The 23442-nt window shown below is 43.5% G+C and overlaps 1 protein-coding gene across 1 annotated transcript; it reads right to left on the bottom strand.

Annotated features, from left to right (window-relative positions):
- On the bottom strand, nt 1–5581 carry SLC7A3 (solute carrier family 7 member 3). Its single transcript, XM_061409805.1, has 12 exons — nt 5348–5581; nt 3935–4338; nt 3445–3603; nt 3085–3262; nt 2777–2889; nt 2429–2651; nt 1862–2001; nt 1668–1770; nt 1262–1428; nt 956–1122; nt 517–625; nt 1–384 (listed from the first exon to the last, which is right to left on the bottom strand). Exons 2-12 carry the CDS (start codon nt 4302–4304, stop codon nt 254–256), a joined length of 1860 nt encoding a protein of 619 aa, XP_061265789.1. The 5' UTR covers nt 4305–4338; nt 5348–5581; the 3' UTR covers nt 1–253.
- Nucleotides 5582–23442: the final 17861 nt, after the last annotated feature.

Raw genomic sequence — 23442 nt, 5'->3', positions numbered from 1 at the left:
TTCTTTTTCTAGTTTCTTTTAATAATAATTTTTTAAAAGCTGGTTAAGCAACTACAGATACAATTAAAAAGTAAACGAATAAAAAAAAAAAAAAAGATGAGAAACAGCAAAGACACATCCTTGACTCCACAATAAATACAGAGCTCTGTCTGTGTTCCCCCACCAACATCCCATGGGAAGCCTAGCTCAGTGTGGTCAGGAGTACACTCCATTATTGTGCAGGGAGACCAGACAGCATTCAGGTGTGATGATGTCAAATCGAATGCACACAGGCACTGCTGAGGTCCAAATCTACAGTTCTGGCCCTAGACTTGAGTGAGGGTTGGTCACTCTTAACCTCTTCCAGGCTGTGCCGCATCCCATAGCCGAAGTAGATAGCAAATCCTAGTGGGAAAAGGTAGCTGTGAGGTAGAGAAATAGTGGTCTGCAAAGGCTTAATATGACTCCTACTTGAGACCAAGAAAGAAAGGAGGTGGGATAGGACCCAAGAGGCCTACTCTTCCCAAGAATACCTACCAATCAGCATCCAGACCCCAAATCGGGCCCAGGTGCCAGCTGTCATCTGCATCATAAGGTAAATATTCACAAAGATGCTCATTAGTGGAAGAAAGGGCAAAGCAGGTACCTGGGAACAAAGCAAAATCTTTGTATAGACCACGAGGTAAGATAGACGAGATTCCTAACCTTTTTTAACCAGGAAAGGGAGAGTCTGACTCCTACTCAGGCTATGTGTTTCAGTGCCTGCTCATGTAGTGTACCTCATATGGGACTCAAGAATATGCAGAGTCTGGGGGAATGGAACAGGAAAGAAATAAGCATCAGATAAGATGTTTCGGCCTAGGTATCTCCTATATCTTTCCCTTCTTGTCCAGTGAAAGAATATGTGAGACTGTGAGGTTTCTAGAACCTATTCTTCCAACATGGGTTAGTTGCGGGGAAAGAAGAGGTCATTTACCTTAAAGTGAAGTTCAGCGGAGCTCTGTGGCTGTCTCCAGATGACTCCAGTGATCCCAGCAATGAGCATCAGGAGCAGCACAACCACTGCAATCCACACTGGGTCTCCAGAAAGCAGTGGAATGGACCACTGGGCCAGTACTAGGCAAAGGACACTCAGCAGCAGAGCTTCAAGAGTCAAGTTGAAAAGCATCAAAACCAGTTCTTGAGAGCAATATGTTAAAACATTAGGCACCCCATTCCAAGGAGAGCCACCCTCTCTCCAGTTCACATCATGCTGACTCAAGAGAAAAATTCCAATGCTCACCAAGCAGTGAGGAACAAACATAGACAACTTGGCCAGAGACTGGAGTGGGGATGGAGTTGAATGGACAAAATAGTCCCTGTAGGGTCAGTTTCTCTGCTTCAGGGATCTTCTCCTCCTGCAACTCCACTTCATCTTCCTCATTCCTCATCTCCCGGTCAGGCTGATACCTGAGGCAAGAGGAAGATGGGAGTATTAAAAACAACCCTTAACCATCTTCTCCCAGGCAGGTTAACCTTCCTCATCACCACTAAGGGTAGTCGCATTTTTTGGCAGGGAGGGATAGCCATACTCCTCGAGGAGAGTCAGAATGATGAAGGCAGAGAGGGGGGAAGAGAAGCAGATCCCTATCACTCCTCATCTAAGAATTAAAACCCAAACGACAGTATGCAGAGGAAAGGAGCCTCACCTGAGGATAAGAACACAAACAGCCACCAGGGAATAAGCAAGCAGGGTCCCAATTGACATGAGGTCCACCAGATCAGTGAGTTCAAAGAGGAATGCCATGAATGCTGAAATTGATGGGCAGAAAACATGAGCTAAGGCAAGAGCAAAGTGAAGGGAGTTGGTGAAATAACAAAGGGAATGGCAAAGAGTTTTCACCTGCAATAATGCCAGAGACCACAGTGGCCACGATGGGAGTGTGTGTGCTGGTGTGGATCCGGGCAAGGCCACGAAACAGGAGGCCATCCTCCGCCATCGCATAGATCACTCGAGGCATGGGGAACATAGAGCCCAAGAGGCTGGAGAGAAGAATGCCCAGAGCAGTGTTGACCGGGTATCTCTTTCCTCCAAAATGTGAGCTTAAGGAGCCTCCGCTTTCTGCTCACAGGCCTTTTAAAGGCTTCTAAAGGGCCTTTTAGGGCTTCCCAGGTGGTGCTAGTGGTAAAGAACCCACCTGCCAATGTAGGAGACGCAAGTTTGATCCCTGGGTTGGGAAGATACCCTACAGGAGGGCATGGCAACCCACTCCAGCATTCTTGCCTGGGACATCTCATGGACAAAGGAGCCTGGCAGGCTACAGTCCATAGGGTCACAGACAGTTGGACACGACTGAAGCAAATTCTCATGCAGGCAGGCATGCAAGGGCCTTTTTAGGGGTAGTCTCTGGTATGGAACACTATCACCTGAGACTCTGGCAGCAGAGGAGAACAAACATTTGACACTGACCTGGTAGAGAGAGCACAGAGGGATCCAATGGCTACAACATAGCGGGCTGGGGCCCACCCAGTATAGAGAAAGGCCTCAGGCAAGGGACTCTCGGGTTGAAGCTGGTAGTAAGGCATCATGAGCGTGAGCGCCGAAGAGATCCCAAAATAGGCCAAAAAACAGACGAAGAGTGAAATCACAATGCCTGTGGGGATGGAACGCTGAGGATTCTGGGCCTCTTCCCCTGCAGGAAGGGGCACAAGGTCTGAATCAGAGAAGCAGGCTTGGTTCTCTACCCTTCCCCCAACCCACAACACCACCTGAGCACAACAAGGTGCACAAGCCCCAATGGAATGGAATGACTATTACCAGTGGTAGCAATACAGTCAAAACCAACGAATGCGTAGAAACAGGTCGCTGCTCCACGGAGAATCCCCTCGAAGCCAAAAGGCACAAACCCTCCAGAGCCCAGAGGGCCCAAGCTAAAGTGAAAGAAGAGACAGAAAAGGTAAGGGCATGTTCAGCCAACTGTTCTTTTTCTCTGAAGCCCAGCTACTCAGCTGGGTCTTCAAGGCCTAGGTTCCCATCCCCACCCCCAGCCCCACCCCCACCAGAAACCCTCAGTGCAGATCCCCTGCTCTCCACCATGCTCCCAGCTTTGTATCTCCTCTCCTAACCTAGAAGTGTCATTGAGTCCGGCCACGGCCAGTTTGTAGTCCTCTTCTGTGAGCTTCCAATTGTGCAGATCTCCCTTAACGAAGCCAGAGATGATGACAAAACCAAGAACTAAAAGATTCACCACCGTGAACACCTTGGTAACTAGGGCTGACTCACTAGCCCCCAGAGCCAGCAATCCTGTGGGAAAGAGGCATTCAGGACTTTAAGAAAGGCCTCAGTCCCAGCTCTGTTTCCCTGCCTCTAGATGCAGACCTTTACTCCCCAGTTTCTCTTCTTTCTCACAGCTACCACCTCCACAAGCTCCCAAGCCTAGTCCCCACTAGCCCCACCCTGGTCACTGTCCCTGTCCCTTGTCTCACCAGTGAGCAACAACACAAGGCCCATAGCAAAAAAATCTGGATATTCTGCGAGGACACGGGGAACATGCAGTGAGATGCTCCCCTGCAGGGTCTGAGAGATGTGGTTCCCAATCAGGTTGTCAAAAGCTGAGCTCCAGGCCCGGGCCACACTGGCTGTACCTAATGGAGCAGAGGGAGAAATACGGGGTCAACCTTCCTCTCTCATCTCCTTTCCTCCCTCTCCCAGACCAGTGTCATAAGAACCCTATTTTCACCTATTCTTACCTTTTAAGAACCAAAACCAGCCAATTAAGGAAGCCAGGACAGAGGTAGGTAGAACGAACAATTTCTCCATACCTTCAACCCACCCAGCCCCCCCAACAAATACACGCATTTATGAATATTTAATTCCTGTGAATGATGAATATCTCGCTTCACCATTCCACCCAGATTTCCTGACTCCAAGCCCCTTCACTGGCTGCGTAAGTGCCCCCCTGCCCCACCATCTCACCGATGACATAGGAGAGGATGAGGTTCCAGCCAGTGGTGAAGGCCCAGAGTTCACCCACAGTGACATAGCTGTAGAGATATGCAGAACCAGAACGGGGCACCCGAGCACCAAACTCCGCATAGCACAGCCCAGCCAACATAGAAGATAGGGCGGCCACCAAAAAGCAGATCACAATGGATGGTCCTGCTTTATCTTTGGCCACCTCACCAGCCAAGACATACACGCCTGCACCCAAAGTGCTGCCCACACCTAGGGCCACTAAATCCAGAGTGCTCAGGCATCTGGCAAGGCGAGTCTCAGCCATGCCTGGCTCCAGCGTACGTCTGCGTACCAGCTTTTGACCAAATCTGCAAAGCGCCTGCCACAGCATTCTAGCTGGAATTGAAGAGGATGCTAGGAAGGATCTGGTGAAAAACAAGACAAAAGACCTTCAATAGGGCTCATTATCCCTAAGCTCTGAGAGTGAATTACAATACCCATGCCACCAAGTAAAAGAATTGTGGGGGGAGGGGAGGAGGATGTTGAGGGGACAAAGGCAAGTCACTCTTCCTCTAACCTCAGTTTCTTCATTTGCAAGTAGGAATAACAATACCTCACAGGTTTGTGAAAGGACAATTTCAGAAAAGGCACGTGAAATTCCCCATCCTTCAGTGGTCTGGCACCTTGTAGGTGCTCAATCAATATCAGTCTCTTCTTTCTTTGGCGGGGAAACTATAGAGCTTATCCTAGACCCCAACCCAGGAGCTAGGGAAGCTCATTTGCCTCCGTCCCCTGGCCTGTGGCTCTTTAGGAATTAAACAGAACTCAACCCAGGAGGGGCCAGCAACTCTGGGGAGAACCTCCTTCTAGCACCCAATATCCACATTCCTTTCCGGGGCTCACCCCCAGGGCTTCAAATAAGCATGGTTCCTAGATCCCCCGGAGAGAGGGGAGTCCAATCTCGGCCACAGATCAAAAGTGAGCACCGACTCAGTTCCATCCCTCATATCCAAGCCCACACTGTAACTGGCACTGCCGTCGCCCAGGGGAGTAAGCAAATGCTCCCCCACTTCCTCCCGCCCCGCAAGGCTGACCAGCAAGCATCAACAGTGAGGCGGGGCTTCGACATCTGAAGATAAGGAGATACCCACCCCCCGCGAGAGGGGCCCCTGAGCAGCCCGAAATTGCTAGCACCCGAGAAGAGGGGTTCCGCCTTATGCCCCCCGACTCAGCTCCCAGTTTCTTATGCTCTCATCTAGAAAAGGTCTGGGGCTGAGATGCAAATGGGAGCCTTGGCTCCCAGGACTGGGGTCTCGCCTGCAACAGGTCACGGCCGCGTTGATGCAACTGCATGCCATGGTTGCCAGAGAATCCTAGGTATGCCCAGACCCTCGCTCGTCCCCTCCGACACACGTGTCGGCCTTCAAGGCTTACCCAGGAGCTGTTGCAAGCCCAGGGCGCGGAAAATCTCGGTTAGGATTCCGCGAAGCTGAGTTCAGCCGAGTTGGGTTGGGGCTACCGAGTTCGGTTGCTCAGGCTTCAAAGCTGCTGCTTGGGGTCGTTGCGCGCCAAGCGCCCCTTATATATACCGGGAGGCGGAGCCGCTAACGTCATGGAATCCCACCCCCAATCCTCTTCGCTACACACCACACACACAAACACACACCCCCCCCACACACACACACCACACACGACACACACGACACACACACACACACACCTCTCTCTCTCTCTCTCCCGCTTTGCAAAAGGGATTGCGTGGGGCCTGACATTGCTTTCCACTTGCAAAAGCAAGACCGGTGGGCAGGGAGCGAGAAAGGGGGGAGGGTAGCCTTTTCCTATTCTTCTCTAGGCATCAGAGCTGGACAGTAAGAGGCCTCCTGGCCTGAGACCCCCAGGGGATTTTCTACCTTTGTGCTAGATAGTCAGAATCGGTGATTGACAGGAGTGGGGGAGGGGTGAGAGTTGGAGGGGAAAACAGCACAGAGGGGTCTCCAACTCAACTCTCTCCTTCCCAAGCTTTCCTACATGAGGTTACCTGAATTTAACTGAAATTAACCTGAAATTCTACGTGAGCTTTCACCCCTGAAATCTTTCCCAAGGACCCTACCAGATTGTGGATAGCCAGCTGACTCCAACCCCTCAGTTCTCACCCTCAACTGTGGTGTTTTCCTAATGCAGTCAGCAGGAGAATGGAAGATGATTTCAAGACTTAATTAATCCCATCTAGATGTATAGGCCCCAGTCTCTCCATAGTGTACCTCCAGCTACCCATTAATTAATAAACTAAATATTAACTATGGCTCTTTGGGAATTAAACAGAACTCAACCCAGGAGGGGCCAGCAACTCTGGGGAGAACCTCCTTCTAGCACCCAATATCCACATATTAAACTAAATATTAACTATGAAATTATGACAATATTGAAATATTAGAGGAGGGGGCTTATTTAATTCCATTTTACTGATGAGTAAACTGAGGCTCAGAGGCATAACTTGGCTGACGTAACTCCATAATTATTTGTTGACCACTTTACTGATAAAACCTGGCATGTTGGACCTGCCTCTATAGGTGCCGTGGTGGTTTGTGGTGGTTTAGTCACTAAGTAGTGTCGGACATTTGCAACCCCTTGGACTATAGTCCCCATGGACTACAGCCTGCCAGGCTCCTCTGTCCATTGGATTCTCCACACAAGAATACTGGAGTGGGTTGCCATTTCCCATTTCCCACACAAGAAAAGGAGTGGTGTAAGAAAGCAATTTAACTTGCTTATTTAACTTATATGCAGAGTATATCATGAGAAACGCTGGGCTGGAAGAAGCACAAGCTGGAATCAAGATTGCCAGGAGAAATATCAATAACCTCAGATATGCAGATGACACTATGCTTATGGCAGAAAGTGAAGAGGAACTAAAAAGCCTCTTGTTGAAAGTGAAAGAGGAGTGAAAAAGTTGGCTTAAAGCTCAACATTCAGAAAATGAAGATCATGGCATCTGGTCCCACCACTTCATGGGAAATAGATGGGGAAACAGTGGAAACAGTGTCAGACTTTATTTTGGGGGGCTCTAAAATCACTGGAGATGGTGATTGCAGCCATGAAATTAAAAGATGCTTACTCCTTGGAAGGAAAGTTATGACCAACCTAGATAGTATATTGAAAAGCAGAGATACTACTTTGCCAACAAAGGTCCGTCTAATCAAGGCTATGGTTTTTCCAGTGGTCATGTATGGATGTGAGAGTTGGACTGTGAAGAAAGCTGAGCGCTGAAGAATTGATGCTTTTGAACTGTGGTGTTGGAGAAGACTCTTGAGGGTCCCTTGGACTGCAAGAAGATCCAACCAGTGCATCCTAAAGGAGATCAGTCCTGGGTGTTCATTGGAAGGAATGATGCTGAAGCTGAAACTCCAATACTTTGGCCGCCTCATGCGAAGAGTTGACTCATTGGAAAAGACCCTGATGCTGGGAGGGATTGGGGGCAGGAGGAGAAGGGGACGACAGATGAGGAGATGGCTAGATGGCATCACTGGCTCTATGGACATGAGTTTGGGTGAACTCCGGGAGTTGGTGATGGACAGGGAGGCCTGGCATGCTGTGATTCATGGGGTCACAAAGAGTCGGACACAACTGAGCGACTGAACTGAAGCAAGCAAAGCCAGACCAGGAGAAGCACTAGTGTGGAGATGGGCCCTTTTAGGCTAGGAGTTTCTAGAAAACAGAAGAGAACCAGAAGAATCAAAGAAGGATCACACCCTAATCCCATTCAGCCTAATCAGTTCTTAGTCAGAAAGAAGCAATCAGCTTTGTGAAGGTGTAGTTCTCTTCCATACACATCTCAGGGATTAAGGAAGGACCTAAATATCCTTGTTTCCTTTAAGTAATCCATTCTGAATAGATTACCAGTGAATCCATCTAATATATAAATCCATTTTGAAGTAACTGGTAGTTTCAGCTAGCTACAGCTATTGGCTTTAAGTACCCATTGAGGACTATGTGTATAGCAGTTAGCATACACAAAGCAAAGGAAAGAGAAAATAAAATCCTTGCCCTCATAGTCTTAAAAATCTAGTTAGGGAAAGAAAACATATACAATACAATTGAAACTGTATTATTAATACCTAGTGGTTAGGAGGGCAGTCTTTGGAATTACACCTATGTTAAATTTCCAGCTCAGACACTTGGTCTTGAGCAAATTATCTAACATCCCTGAGCCTCAGTTTTTGGATACATGTTTCAAGGGGGCTTCCCGGGTGGCTCAGTGGTAAAGAATCCACTTGCAGAGCAGGAGTCAGGGGTTTGATCCCTGGGTCGGAAAGATCTCCTGGAAGAGGAAATGGCAACCCACTCTAGTGTGGTTGCCTAGGAAATCCCATGAACAGAGGAGCCTAGTGGGCCACAGTCCATGGGTTGGCCAAGAGTTGGACATGACTTAGCAACTAAGTAGCAACAGCATACAGGTTTCACAGGGTTGTTGAGATGCTTAGATGTGCTTATGAAGTCAATTCGTCCTGCCTGGCACATAGGAAGTATTCAACAAAAACTTAATACATATTCAGAATAATATTCGTGTGTCTGATAATTATTTGGTTGCTTAGATTAGGTGATTGATTCAATTATGAGACTGACAAATTGCTATTGTAAATAATTCAGGGAAAGAAGTCATTGGTACAGACTGGAATATATTGATATATATTAGTTCGTAAGGGGTAGAGGCATGAAGTAAATTCAGGAGCCCCTGTAGAGACCAGTCTAGCATGTGCAGATTAACAGTGGATTTAATAGACCTTCAATTGAAGGTGGTCCCCCAGGTGGCTCAGATGGTAAAGAATCCGCCTGCAGTGCAGGTAGACCTGGGTTCGATCCCTGAGTCAGGAAGATCTCCTGGAGAAGGAAATGGCAACCCACACCAGTGTTTTTGCCTGGAGAATTCCATGGACAGAGGAGCCTGGCAAGCTACAGTCCATGGGGTGGCAAAGAATCAGACATGACTGAGTGATTACACTTTCACTTTCACCTTATTCAATACAAACTTGATCAATTAATTAGAAGCATCAGGAGGTACTCTCCAATTCTAGCATTTCAAGATTTTATGCAGCTCTTCTCATTCACTTACCTATCCCTTTCATGAGTGTGTAAGTTCAACCCTATTTCCTTCCTCAGCTTTTATTTTTCCAAAAGTTCCACGGTATCCTCCATCATTATGGACTTTCTCCAACTTCGTTATCTCTTTCTTGTGGTATAATGGCCAGGGGCAAAACAATGAATTTTGTGTGTTTTTATTATAAAACAACTTAATACTAATGAAAACTGTCCCCCAAACCACCGAATATTATCATATAATTTTGCCTATTTCTTTTTTCATGATCAAATATTTTTCAAATTACTTCTAATACTCAAAATTATCATTGCTAGTGGTTGCATAATATTCCATAGTACTGATACACTATTTTTTATGTAACCATTTAAACTTTTATTCAGGTTGTTTCCAGTTTTCCTTCATTCTAAGAAACACTTTCATTAATACAATGTCTATATTTAGTTGAATTACTTTCTTAGGTTTCATTCCCAGGATTGGGATTATTGATAATCAATATCAAAGATAAGAAACATATTTATAAACTTTGATACTTGTTACAGTGCTTTCCCAAAGGATTTTTATCAATTTACAGTGCTATTAGCCATGTTAGAGTAAACCAACCTTATCACAATCTCAACAGCATGTCTACAATTTAAATAAGTCATTTGCTAATAAAAGTAGAAGGAAGTACATTCTGTTTAGAATTAATATTTCTTTTGGAAATTGCTTATTCCTATCTTTTCTTTCCCCCAAACTTGGTTATTTGGGTCCTCATGCTTTCCTTATAAATTAGAATGTGAGATCCAACCAGTCCATTCTAAAGGAGATCAGTCCTGGGTGTTCTTTGGAAGGAATGATGCTAAAGCTGAAACTCCAGTACTTTGGCCACCTCATGCGAAGAGTTGACTCATTGGAAAAGACTCTGATGCTGGGAGGGATTGGGGGCAGGAGGAAGAGGGGACGACAGAGGATGAGATGGCTGGATGGCATCACTGACTCGCTGGACGTGGACGTGAGTTTGAGTGAACTCCGGGAGTTGGTGATGGACAGGGAGGCCTCACCTGTTGCAATTCTTGGGGTCGCAAAGAGTCAGACGCGACTGAGTGACTGAACTAACTGAGTGAATATATAGATATTAAACTTTCTTCTATAATACTTGATTCAAATATTTTCCAATGTTTGTTGCTTTTATTTACAAAGTTTAAGCTTTTTAAACTTTTTATTGAGATATGATATACACAGAGAAATGTGCACACTGGTATCATTAAGCGTACAGCTCAATGAATGTTCAGAAAATGAACACACTCATATAACAGCACCTACATCAAGAAACAAAACATTATCAGTACCCCAGAAATTCCTTTCATGCTTCCTTCTAGTAACTACTTTCCCTTCCCACAAGGGCAACCTCTGTCCCAACTTCTAACAGCCTAGATATTTTTTGTTTGTTTTTCTTTATATAAATGAAAGCATATAGTATTATTATTTTGATAATTGAGATAAAATTCACACGCCATAGAATTCAACCTTTTGAAATGTACAATTCACTAGTTTTTAGTATAACTACAGAGTTGTACCTCTATTACTACAATCAATTTTATATATATTCGCTATCCCCAAAAGAAACCCTGTTCCCATTTCCAGTCATTCCCTGTTTCCTCCCAACCCCCTCACTCCAGCTCCAGGCAACCACAATTCTACTTTTGGTCTCCATAAATTTGCATATTCTAAACATTCCCCTAAACGGAAGCCTGCAGTATGTGGTCTTTTGTGAACCTGCTCCTTTCATTTAGCATAATGTTTTCAAGGTTCATCAACTTTGTACCATGTATAAGTATGTACTTCATTCCTTTTTTTATTGCCAAATAATGTTCTATTGTACGGAAAAAAAACACATTTTATTTATCCATTAATCAGCCAGCAAACATTTGGGTTGTCTCTTTTCTTTCCTTCTTTTTTGCCTATTATGAATAATGCTGCTATGACCATTAGTATACACGTTTTCCTGTGGACATATGTGTTAAATTCTTTTGAGTACATACTTAGGAATAGAATTGCTGAGTCATGTGGTAACTATTTTTAACCTTTTGAGAAACTACCAGACTGTTTTCCGTGAAAGCTGCACCACTTTATACGCCCACCAACAGTATTATGAGGCTTCCATTTATTCCACCTTCTTACCAACACTTGTTATAATTCATCTTTTTTTTTAATCCTAGCCATCCTAAGTGTGAATTGGTATCTTATCATGGTTTTAAATTGCATTTCCCTAGTGATTAATGACGTTGAATATCTTCTCATGTGCTTATTAGCCATTTGGCTGTCTTCTTTCAAGAAAAATCTATTCAAATCCTTTGTCCATTTTTAATTGATTGTCTTTATATTGTTGAGTCTTAAGAGTTCTTTATATTGTCTAAACACTAGACTTCTATAAGATAAAAGATTTGCTAATAGCAATGGCACCCCACTCCAGTACTCTTGCCAGGAAAATCCCATGGACGGAGGAGCCTGGTAGGCTGCAGTCCACGGGGTCACGAAGAGTCCGACACGACTGAGCAACTTCACTTTCACTTTTCACTTTCATGCATTGGAGAAGGAAATGGCAGCCCACTCCAGTGTTCTTGCCTGGAGAATCCCAGGGACGGGGGAGCCTGGTGGGCTGCCGTCTATGGGGTCGCACAGAGTCGGACACGACTGAAGCGACTTAGCAGCAGCAGCAGTCCATTTTATGGGCTGTCTTTTCGCTTTGTTCATAGTGTCTTTATTTTTTTTAAGATGTATGCTTTTTTTAATCTTGCATTTATTTATTCTTTTGGCTCCACTGCATGGCATTTGGGATCTTAGTTCCCTAACTAGGAATCAAACCCATGCCCCCTGCAGTGGAAGCTGAGTCTTAACCACTGGACCATCTTGGAAGTCTCCTTCGTAGTGTCTTTTGATACATAAAAGTTTTTAATTTTGATGAAGTCCAATTTATCTATTTTTTCTTTTATTGCTTCTGATTTAAGTGTCATATGTAATAAACCATTGCCTAATTCATGGTCACAAAGATTTATACCTACGTTTCCCACTAGTTTTATGGTTTTACTTCATGTTTAGGTCTTTGGTCCATTTTTGAGTTAATTTCTGTGCAAGGTGTGAGGTAGGAGTCCATATCCATTCCTTTGTATATGGATATAAAGTGTCCCAATACCATTTGTTGAAAAGACTATTCCTCCCCCAATGAATTGTCTTGGCACCTCACCAAAAATCAACTGACTGAAAATGTGAGGGTTTACTTTTGAACTCTCAGTTCTATTCCACTGAGTTATATGTCTGTCCTTACACCAGTCCCACACTTTTTGTTTTAATATCTATTTATTTGGATGTGCTGGGTCTTAGTTTTGGCATGTGGGATCTAGTTCCCTGACCAGAGATCCAACCCAGATCCTCTGCTTTGGGAATACATAGTGTTAGCCAATGGACCACAGGGAAGTCCCCCACACTGTCTTGATTACTGTAGCTTTGTAGTAAGTTTTGAAATTGGAAACGTGAGTCCTTTAACTTTGTTCTTCTCTTTGAAGATTTTTGACTATTCCAGGATCCCTTGAATTTCCATGTGAAATTTAGGATCTGCTTGCCAATTTCTACAAAGACAGTTGGAATTTTGAGGGGTATGGCCATATATCCATACATTAATTTGGAAAGTATTACCATCTTAACAGTATCAAGTCTTCTGAACTGTGAACATGGATGTCTTTCCATTTTTTTAAGGTCTTCTTTCAATTTGTCAACAATATTCTATAGTTTTCAGAGAGTAAGTTTTATACTTCTTTAGATAAATATATTCTCAAGTATATTATTCTTTTTGATATTATTATAAAAAAAAAAGTTTCCCTCTTTTTCTTCTATAGAAATATAATTGATATCTGTATATTGTTCCTGTACCTTGCAACCTGGCTGAGCTCACTTATAAGTTCTAATAGTGTTTTAACGGATTCCTTGTAACTTTCTATATACAAGATAATGTCATCTACAGAGATGGTTTCACTTCTTCATTTCCAATCTGAATGCCCTTTCTTTCTTTTCCTTACCTAATTGCTCTGTTCAAACTTTCAGTACGATATTGAGTAGAAGTGGTGAGAGTAGACAACCTTGCCTTGTTTCTGATCATAGGGGGAAAGTATTCAGGTTTTCACCATTAACTATGTTGCTAGCTGTTGGTTTTTTGTATATACCCTTTACTAGACTGAGGAAGTTCATTCAACATTAACTTTTTGAAAAAAAAAAAACATTAACTTTTTGAGATTCATCCATATTGTTGTGTGTCATTGTAGATCATTCATTCTTAGCTGTACAGTATTCCTTTGTGGGACTAGATCACAATTTATTCCTTCTACCTTATTGATCACTTTTTGGTTATTTTCCAGTTTAACTACTGCAAATAGTACTGCTTTGAACATTCTAATACATATTATTTGCTGAAAACATGTACATTACTATTGGTTATAAATCTATCAGCATGGGCTTCCCTGGTAGTCCAGTGGTTAAGAATCTGTCTTGCAATGTGGGGGACACGGGTTTGATCCCTGATCCAGGAAGATCCCACATGCCACAGAGCAGCTAAACCCGTCTGCCACAACTACTGAGCCTGCACCCTAGAGCTCATGCTCCACAACAAGAGAAGCCACTGCAATGAGAAGCCTGTGCACTGCAACTAGGGAGTAGCTCCGCAACTAGAGAAAGCCCACGTGCAGCAACAAAAGCCCAGTGCAGCCAAAAATAATTAAATAAATATTTTTAAAAAATTACCAGTGGACTTGCTGAATAATAGAATGTGGATATATTTGACTTTTGAAATTTTATATTTGAAGCTGTCAAACTTAGTTTCAAAAGATATTGAAGTATTTTTTGATATTTATTCGATGCAAGTAAAAGTGTTAGTCCTTCAGTCATGTCCAACTCTTTGTGACCCCATGGACTGTAGCCTACCAGTCTCCTCTGTCCATGGGATTTTCCAAGCAAGAATACTGGAGTGCGTTGCCATTTCCTTACAGAGAAAATGCATAATTTCATAGTGATGCTTTAAAAGGGCATGGGGAAGCTCTTCTTTATAGAAGAACACCAGCTAACAGAGACTTCCCCAGTGGTCCAGTGGCTAAAACTCCATGCTTCCAATGCAAGGGGCCCAGGTTCTATCCCTGTTCAAGGAAATAGATCCCACATGCTACAACTAAAGATCCTGCATGCTGCAACTAAAAAAAGGTCACACATGAAGATCGTTCATGCTGCAACTAAGACCTGGTGCAGCCAAATAAATAAACAATTATATTTTTTAAAAAAAGAACACCAGCTACTAAATCTATAAGAAATGCTAGAATTAAAAAAAAAAAAAGAAATGCTAGAATTCAAAACTCACCATTTTGTACTCACCAAAGAAGTAACTGATTCAGACAAAGATAATCAATAATGATCCTTGTAGCACCCCACAGTTTACATATTAATTACAAAAGGAAACATACCTATATTAGTTTTCTATTTCTGCAGTAAAAAATTACCACAAATTTATCAGCTTAAAACAACACAAATTTATTATTTCACACTTTATAAAGGTCAGAAGTCCAGCACTGCATGGCTGGATTATTTGCTCAGGGTCTCACAGGGGTAAAACCAAAGTATCTGCATTCCTATTTAGAAGCTCTGGGGAAGAATTCGCTTCCAAGTTCAGTCACGTTGTTGGTAGAATTTAGTTCCATGCAATTGTAGGACTGAAGTCCCATTTCCTTAACATATAATCTTCTCCATTTCTAAGCTCCAATGCATCAAATCCATCTGCTTTGAATCTTTCTGACCTCCCCTCTTCTACTATTAAGGGCTTCTGTGATTACACTGGGCCCACTAAGGTAATCTAAGACAACCTTCCTGTTTTTGGATTGGTAACCTTAATTTGGATTGAAAACTCAGCATTCAAAAAACTAAGATCATGGCATCCAGTCCCATCACTTCATGGCAAATAGATGGGGAAACAATGGAAACAGTGACAGATTTTCTTTCCCTGGGCTCCAAAATCACTGCAGATGGTGACCAAAGGCAGATGGTGCAGATATACCAAATACAGACTCAGAACCAGGCAAATCAAAATGATTTGCCAAAGGAAACCCAGAAGAAATGCCCCATATGAGTGACTCAAACTACCACAAAGGCACGACTCTCTCTCTCAGTCCACCCATGTGTCTATCCACACATACTGTACTCTTTTCCTCCTAGAAACACTTGGTTCATTACTTCCTGTCTTTGTGGGAATTCTCTTCTGAAAAGCTGAAGGGCCAGGACCTTGTCACTGACCACTGGTCTAGTGGCTGGGATTCAGCACTCTCACTGCTGAGACCTGACCTCAATCTCTGGCAGAGAACTGTAACCCTGCTTCAAGGTGCTGCAGGCCAAGGCCACCTGGAGATCATATTTGGTTCTGAAACTTGAGAATTCAAGGTAAACCATGGACTTCACAGGCCCTGAATCAAGTCAGCTTGAGGCCCCTTTTCAAGACTCACAAGGCATAACCTCTGTCTGCCCACAGCACTATGGCTCCCCCCAACATTGGGAATGGCAGGGGGATTCCTTGAGCCTTGCAGATTCCAAATAATGCTTGGGTAACAGCTGATGCTGGGACATGGTGGAAACACAATTTCCAACCATGCAGGAGCCCAAGGGATCTCTCTCACTCTCCTTCTCTCACGGTCCCATATGGAACCCTCCACTATGCTTTTCTTTCCCACCTTACTCACACAACAAAGTTTCCTTCTCACTTCTTATCTCTGCATTCATTTAGGGAAGGATTTCCTGGACTTCATTCCTAAACTGCATCCATGCCACTGCCAAACTTGGTGCTGTGTCAGACAGAATCATCAGACGATTCCCAATTCTATCTTAGCTGCCAGACAGATAGGGCAAGGGATTTGGGGTTCTTCTGCTGTCCAGTCTCTCACCTCACTCAATGCCCAAAAAATTTACTATGAGAATTTCTTCACCTTCCAGCCCTTGAGTCTTGAATCTGTGCCATCTTCCATAGTGCCCAACTCCAATTTCTCCAAGGGTCCCTCTTTGCATTTATCAGACCCCTTCACTCCAGTCCTTGGCAGCCTCCACAGTGCTACCGACAATCTATCAGGCTGCTTGCAACCCAGAAGCCCAAATTATAAACTTTGCTGATGCTCAGTTGTGAGGAATAGGCAGACCCCAGCACAGGAAAACTCATTACAGGAGATAAGCTCTATAGACAAGGGATCTCTCCAAAGGAAAGTCTGGCAACTGGTCTGCACTGGTTCAAATGTCCTCCCCTGGCCATGTGGGGGGACACCTTGTGTTATTGTTGTTCAGTCACTAAGTCATGCCCAACTTCATGATGCATGGACTGCAGTACACCAGGCTCCCCTGTCCTTCACTACCTCCCTGAGTTCGCTCAAATTCATGTCCATTAAGTCTGTGATGCTATCAAACCATCTCATCCTCTGCCGCCCCCTTTTCCTTTTGCCTTCAATCTTTCCCAGCATCCATGTGGAACCAAGGAAGACTAGAGGCATTTGGTCAGGAATCAGTGGGAGAGTAGAGGACACTTGAGACTGCATCAGGTTTAAAGGGAATTTAGAGGGCATCCTGAACCCCTTCAAGCTAAAGCCTCCAGGTAAATATTTCTGGGACACCAGATTTCATTTCTAGGAGCACTCTCTTGTTCTCTGTTGCAAGTTACCCAACATGGGAGGGCTCCCCATCCCCACCCCACCCCACCCCCACAAACCAGAAGCAGCACCTCTGGAGTGTATCCTTAAGAACTGGAAGTTGTTTAAAATAAAAGGACTGAGAAAGGAAAAACTTAAGTTCTACCATAACGGTGCCTGACCTTTGTATAAGTTGGAGAATAGAGAAAAATGGCCTGAAAATGGGTCTCTAAGTTATAATACCATTCTGCAATTGGATCTTTATTGCCCCTTTCTTGTTGTGCCTCAGTATTCTACCCTTTTCCTTGGGAGGGACCTTCTGAGCTCCCCTGGGGCCACCTTCCAGTTAGGAGGCCCTAAGTAGCCCCTTATTTTGACTCTGCTAAGACAGACCAGCCAGAAGAGCAAGATTCTATTCCCAGCCATATTCTACAAACAATAGACTCTTCCGTATAGGACAAAGGAATCCCTGGAAGGGCCACAAACACCCAACCTGTAAGAATTACCCTTGGGCCAGAAACTGCCTATCCTAACAAGAGACAATATCCTATAAAGTCGGAAGTAAAGAAGGGCTTAAAACCCCTCATAGATAAATTCTTAAGGCAAGGCCTCTTGGTTCCCTGCAGTCTCTGTGCAATACTCTTATTCTCCCAGTTGTTAAGCCAAATTGGGACTATAGGATGGTACAACACCTTAGAGCAGTCGGGCACGACTGACCAAACTGACCTGAACTGAACAGGATCTTACATATCGATAAGTACCTTAAATATAAATGGATTAAATGCACCAACCAAACGACAGACTCGCTGGGTGGATGGAAACATGTGCATGTATGCACTTCCACTTACCACATCACTCTGCTTGATCGCCCCAAATTGTATGTAATTATTTTATATTGATAAGTTAATCAAGTTCTCATTATGGCTTGCAATTGTAATTATCTTTAATTTTTGTCTGGCTATTGATTGTGAAAACTGATAAATATATTTTACTATTATGATTATGTAACTATTACTTAATACCATTGTATCTTGATTGTTCAACAGAAAAATAATAGAACTGTATATCACAAAAACTAGGATCTAATAGAAAAACCTGTAATCACTTTTTAAGATCAGATGCATATCAGAATTATCTTGAATTTTTTGAAAAGTGCAAATGCTCAGGTATTGCTTTTTTTCTCCAGAGCTCCAAATATGTTTCTAATGAGCAGTCGTGTTTGAAAACAACTGGACTATATGATGATCTATTACTTTTATCCAGTTTGTTTCACTTTTTCTATTTCATATTCAGTGCTCCCATTTCATTTAGTTGTGTTCTGCAATTTCTCCATCTCTTTTTTTTATGTTCTTTCTCAAGCCTTTATTAAGTGTAGTAGCAAAGCTTTTGTATACATATATATGCAGAGTACATCATGAGAAACACTGGGCTGGAGGAAGCACAAGCTGGAATAAAAGTTGCTGGGAGAAATATCAATAACCTCAGATATGCAGATGACACCACCCTTATGACAGAAAGTGAAGAAAAACTAAAGAGCCTCTTGATGAAAGTGAAAGAGGAGACTGAAAAAGTTGGCTTAAAGCTCAACATTCAGAAAACTAAGATCATGGCATCTGGTCCCATCACTTCATGGCAAATAGATGGGGAAACAGTGGCTGACTTTATTTTTCTGGGCTCCAAAATCACTGCAGATGGTGATTGCAGCCATGAAATTAAAAGACGCTTACTCCTTGGAAGGAAAGTTATGACCAACCTGGACAGCATATTAAAAAACAGAGACATTACTTTGTCAACAAAGCTCCATCTAGTCAAAGCTATGGTTTTTCCAGTAGTCATGTATGGATGTGAGACTTGGACTGTGAAGAAAGCTGAGCACTGAAAAATTGATGCTTTTGAACTGTGGTGTTGAAGACTCTCGAGAATCCTTTGGACTGCAAGGAGATCCAACCAGTCCATTCTAAAGGAGATCAGTCCTGGGTGGTCTTTGGAAGGAATGATGCTAAAGCTGAAACTCCAGTACTCTGGCCACCTCATGCGAAGAGTTGACTCATTGGAAAAGACTCTGATGCTGGGAGGGATTGCGGGCAGGAGGAGAAGGGGACGACAGAGGATGAGATGGCTGGATGGCATCACCAACTCGATGGGCGTGAGTTTGAGTGAACTCTGGGAGTTGGTGGGACAGGGAGGCCTGGCATGCTGCAGTTCATGGGGTCGCAAAGAGTCGGACACGACTGAGCAACTGAACTGAACTGAACCATACATAATAACAAAAATTTCATTTCTTGTGATGAGAACTTTCAAGATCTACTCTCCTACATTCAAATATGCAATATATTTTTATTAACTATAGTCACCATGCTGTACATTACATTCTCATGACTTACTCATTTTATAACTGGAAGCTTATACCTTTTTATCCCCTTCACACATAAAAACAAGTCATTTTTAATCATTTTACTCAAAAGAGAACCAATCAACAAGATCAACCTCACCATAGTATGACCTAAAATAGAATACCACTTATAATTTAACAACTGATATCAATTATTCTGTCACATTTATCTCCTTGTCTTCCATTCTTGAAGGTAAGCTGATTTAGTCATAAAATTAAGGGGAAAAGGAATGAATTTTTAATGTGACTTTTATTGCATTTTTCTAATTATAATACATGTTTTATTATAGAAAATTTAGAAAATACAGAAATGCATAAAGAAGAAAATATTTTAAATTATTCATAATTCTCAAACTCTAAAAAACCATTAATATTTTTGAGTATTTCTTTCCAGTCTTTTTCTGCATATATTTATATGATTAGAATCACACTAAATATTATATTGGGGCTTCCCTGGTGGTTCAGTGGTAAAGAATCAGCATGCAGTGCAGGAGACGCAGGTTTGATCCCTGGGTTAGGAAGATCCCCTGGAGAAGGAAATGGCAACCCAGTCCAGTATTCTTACCTGGAAAATCCCATGGACAGAGGAGCCTGGTAGGCTATCGTCCATGGGGTTGCAAAGGGTTGGACATGCCTTAGCAACTAAACAACAACAAAATATTACATTATATCTTGCCTTTTAATTCATATTGTAAAACTTTCCCCCTGTTGTATGGACTGAACTGTGTTCCTCCAAAATTTGTATGTTGAAGCCTTAACTCCCAGGACCTCAAAATGTGACTGCATTTGCAGACAGGGCCTTTAAAGAGGTGCTGAAGTTAAAATGAGACCACCAGGGTGGGCCCTAATCCAATCTGACTGGTGTTCTTATAAGAGGAAATCTGGACACACACAGACACACAAGGGATGGGTATACACTGGAAAAAAAAAAACGTGAGAACACAGTGAGAAGGTGGTCATCTTCAAGCCAAGGATGAGGCAGGAGATAGATGGGCCCCAGGGTGAGCAGCTAGAGTTCCTTCCTTGTGGACAGAAACTCCAAAATAGCAGGACAACTGAAAGAGGAGGCTGGGCCCTGCCTAGATAAGAGATGCTGCTGCTGCTGCTGCTAAGTCCCTTCAGTCATGTCCGACTCTGTGCGACCCCATAGATGGCAGCCCACCAGCCTCCTCTGTCCCTGGGATTCTCCAGGCAAGAACACTGGAGTGGGTTGCCATTTACTTCTCCAATGCAGGAAAGTGAAAAGTGAAAGGGGAGTCGCTCAGTTCTGTCTGACTCTTAGCGACATCATCATGGACTGCAGCCTACCAGGCTCCTCCGCCCATGGGATTTTCTAGGCAAGAGTACTGGAGTGGGGTGCCACTGCCTTCTCCGAATACAGACTCAGAACTAGGCAAATCAAAATGATTGGCCAAAGGAAACCAGCAAGAAAAGCCCTGAGGGTGCACTGTCTGAGTCCACTGGTATGTCTATCCACACGTACTGTACTCTTTTTTCTCCTAATAAACACTTACCTCGTTTCACTACTTTTTTCTTTTTGAAAATTCTTTTTTACATGGCCAAATGGCCAGGGCCTTGTCACTGACCACTGGTCTAGTGGCTAAGATTTGGCTCTCTTACTGCTACAGTAAATCTCAGTCTCTGTCTGGGAACCAAAACCCTGCTTCAAGCCACTGCAGGGCGTGAGGCCACCCAAGGTCAAGGAGAGAAGCCTCAGAAGAAACCAGACTTGTCAACACCTTGATTTTGGACTTCTAGCCTCCAGATCTATGAGAAAATAAATTTCTATTGTTTAAACTGCCGAGTCTGTGGTATTTTGTTATGGCAACTCTAGTAAACTTTTATACTTACCACTAAACATTCTTCAAAACCTACTGTAATATCCTTTTGAAATATCCTAAAATAACTATTATGGTAAATTTACGTTGTTCTTGAATTTTCACTATGATTAACTCCTCTACTGTACTCTGGAGAAATTTATGTCTGCTCTCAAGGTCAAGCCTGGTGATACACTCATGAATTCTCACTTTTGGTTCCATTATTTCTATTCTTCTCATAGAACACCAACTTTTTGTCAACGTCAAACAGATTATAATAAAATTAAGTGATTTCATTTTCTTTACATCAGTTACACTCCAGATGTGAGGATAAGCCCCATACCCTCTGTTAGAACTGAGAATTACTCTGAGCTCTTCCTTAGGTTAGGGAAGATATTCAGGTTTCCTGGACAAAAATTTAGGAAATGTCCTTGTCTTATAAGACACTGTGGTTACACTGTTTCAGAGGGTATCATTTCTTGATTCCATTCCCAACTCTTAGGGGTTTGGTATCACAAAGAAATAAGCACTGGTAGAATCAGACACGACTGAAGCGACTTAGCAGCAGTAGCAGCGGCACAGATATCAGAAAGAGGAGCTGGCAATAATTCTCTACTCTGTAAAGAGTATTTAGCTTATTCTACCCATAACTTGGGGGCTTCCCAGGTGGCGCTAAAAGTAAAGAATCCGCCTCCCAATGCAGGAGATGAAAGAGATGTTGGTTTCATCCCTGGGTCAGGAGGATCCCTTGGAGGAGGAAATGACACCCCACTCCAGTATCCTTGCCTGGGAAATCCCTTGGACAGAGGAGCCTGGCAGGCTACAGCAAATGACTGAGTACCTACCCGTGACTCAGGTACTCAGGCTTCAGTATTTTCTGCCGTGAGAGGATCTTTGTGATATTGTGATGTGGTCTTTGCTTCCCTTCTGGCACTGCTGCTAAGTCACTTCAGTCGTGTCCGACTCTATGCAACCCCATAGACAGCAGCCCACCAGGCTCTCCCGTCCCTGGGATTCTCCAGGCAAGAACACTGGAGTGGATTGCCATTTCCTTCTCCAATGCATGAAAGTGAAAAGTGAAAGTGAAGTCGCTCAGTCGTGTCCGACCCTCTGCGACCCCATGGACTGCAGCCTTCCAGGCTCCTCCGTCCATGGGATTTTCCAGGCAAGAGTACTGGAGTGGGGTGCCATTGCCTTCTGGCACAGAGATCCTAAAATCCTTGGAATTCTCTAAAAGAGGAGAGCAGTCAAGGTGTCTATTGTTATGTTAATATAATAAATGACCTAGCGGAAGAACGGGGGCTGGGTGCCAGAAGAAACAACTTTCAGTCCCACCCTCTGACCTTGGGGGAGGAGAAGATTCTGGAGGGTGAATCAATCACCAGTGGCCAATGATTTAATCAACTATGTCTGGGTAATGAAGCTGCCACAAAAATTCCAAAAGTGGGAATTCCCTGGCAGTCCAGTGGTTAGGATTCGGCACTTCACTGCTGGGGGCCTGGGTTCAATCCTTGGGCGGGGACTAAGATGCTTCAAGCTGTGTGGCATGGTCAAAAAGAAACAAACAAAAAATGAAACAATCCAAAAAGACAGGGTTTGAAGGGCTTCTGGGTCTGGGTGCTCTCAGAGAGGGCATGGATGGAATCTCCATGTCCTTTCCTCATACCCTATGCATTTCTTTCATCTGGCTGTTCTTAAGTTATACTCTTTTATAATAAACTGGTAATCTAGTAAGTAAAATACTTCTCTGAGTTCTGTGAACTACTCTAGAAAGTAATTAAACTCATGGAGGGGTGTTTTGGAACCTCTACTCTATAACTGGCAATTCTGAAACACAGGTGACAATATGAATTTGGAGTTGATGTCTGAGCTGGATGGAGCTCAGTCTTGTAGGACTGAGCCTGTGGGATCTGATGTTATCTCTAGGCGCATAGTGTCAGAATTGTGTTGAATTTAGGACACCCAGCTAGTGTCTGAGAATTGCTTGGTGGTGTAGTACCCACACGTGTTGTAATTGGGTACAGAATTAGTCTTGAATTAAATGTACCTGTCAAGCACAGTTAGGTCAGGAAAGGGGCCACCATAAGATGCAAAGGACAAAAGGAGGCTTATTATCATAGCTCTATCCGTAAGTGCGAGAATAGGGGCAGAATTCACCTCAGAGAGGGGTTGCAATTTTCATGGAGACTTCAAATCATATCTGTGGTGTATCAAGGACAAAAGAACAGAAAAAAACAAGGAGGGTCTTGGAATGCGGGAACAGAAAAAAACAGACCCTTATCCTTGCCCTCCCCCATGTTGTAACTATTCAAGAATTTCAGGTCCTCCTGAGCAGTATACCTGTCTCCCCTCCTACCCCATATAGGAAGAAGGTATTTGCCTTACTCTTCCCCCACCCAGTATATGTGCCTCATCCAATCAGCAAATGACCTGCAAGACCCCTATTTCACTCCTTGTACCCTGGCTATAAAAATGGACCAAGGACCCCATTCAATGTTGGCTCTCCCTCCCAGTATATGTGTCTCATCCAATCAGCAAATGACCCACAAGAC

Source organism: Bos javanicus, chromosome X, assembly GCF_032452875.1.
Source record: "Bos javanicus breed banteng chromosome X, ARS-OSU_banteng_1.0, whole genome shotgun sequence".
Lineage (NCBI taxonomy): Eukaryota > Metazoa > Chordata > Mammalia > Artiodactyla > Bovidae > Bos > Bos javanicus.
Note: the sequence above shows the minus strand (reverse complement) of the source record. Positions and strands in the feature narration are given on the sequence as shown.

Coding starts and splice junctions, on each gene's coding strand:
- SLC7A3 (XM_061409805.1), bottom strand. CDS start 4,304: ATGCTGTGGCAGGCGCTTTGCAGATTTGGTCAAAAGCTGGTACGCAGA. Junction 1,123..1,261: donor TGTTTGTTCCTCACTGCTTG/GTGAGCATTGGA, acceptor TGACTCTTGAAG/CTCTGCTGCTGAGTGTCCTT. Junction 385..516: donor TGGGGTCTGGATGCTGATTG/GTAGGTATTCTT, acceptor TTTTCCCACTAG/GATTTGCTATCTACTTCGGC.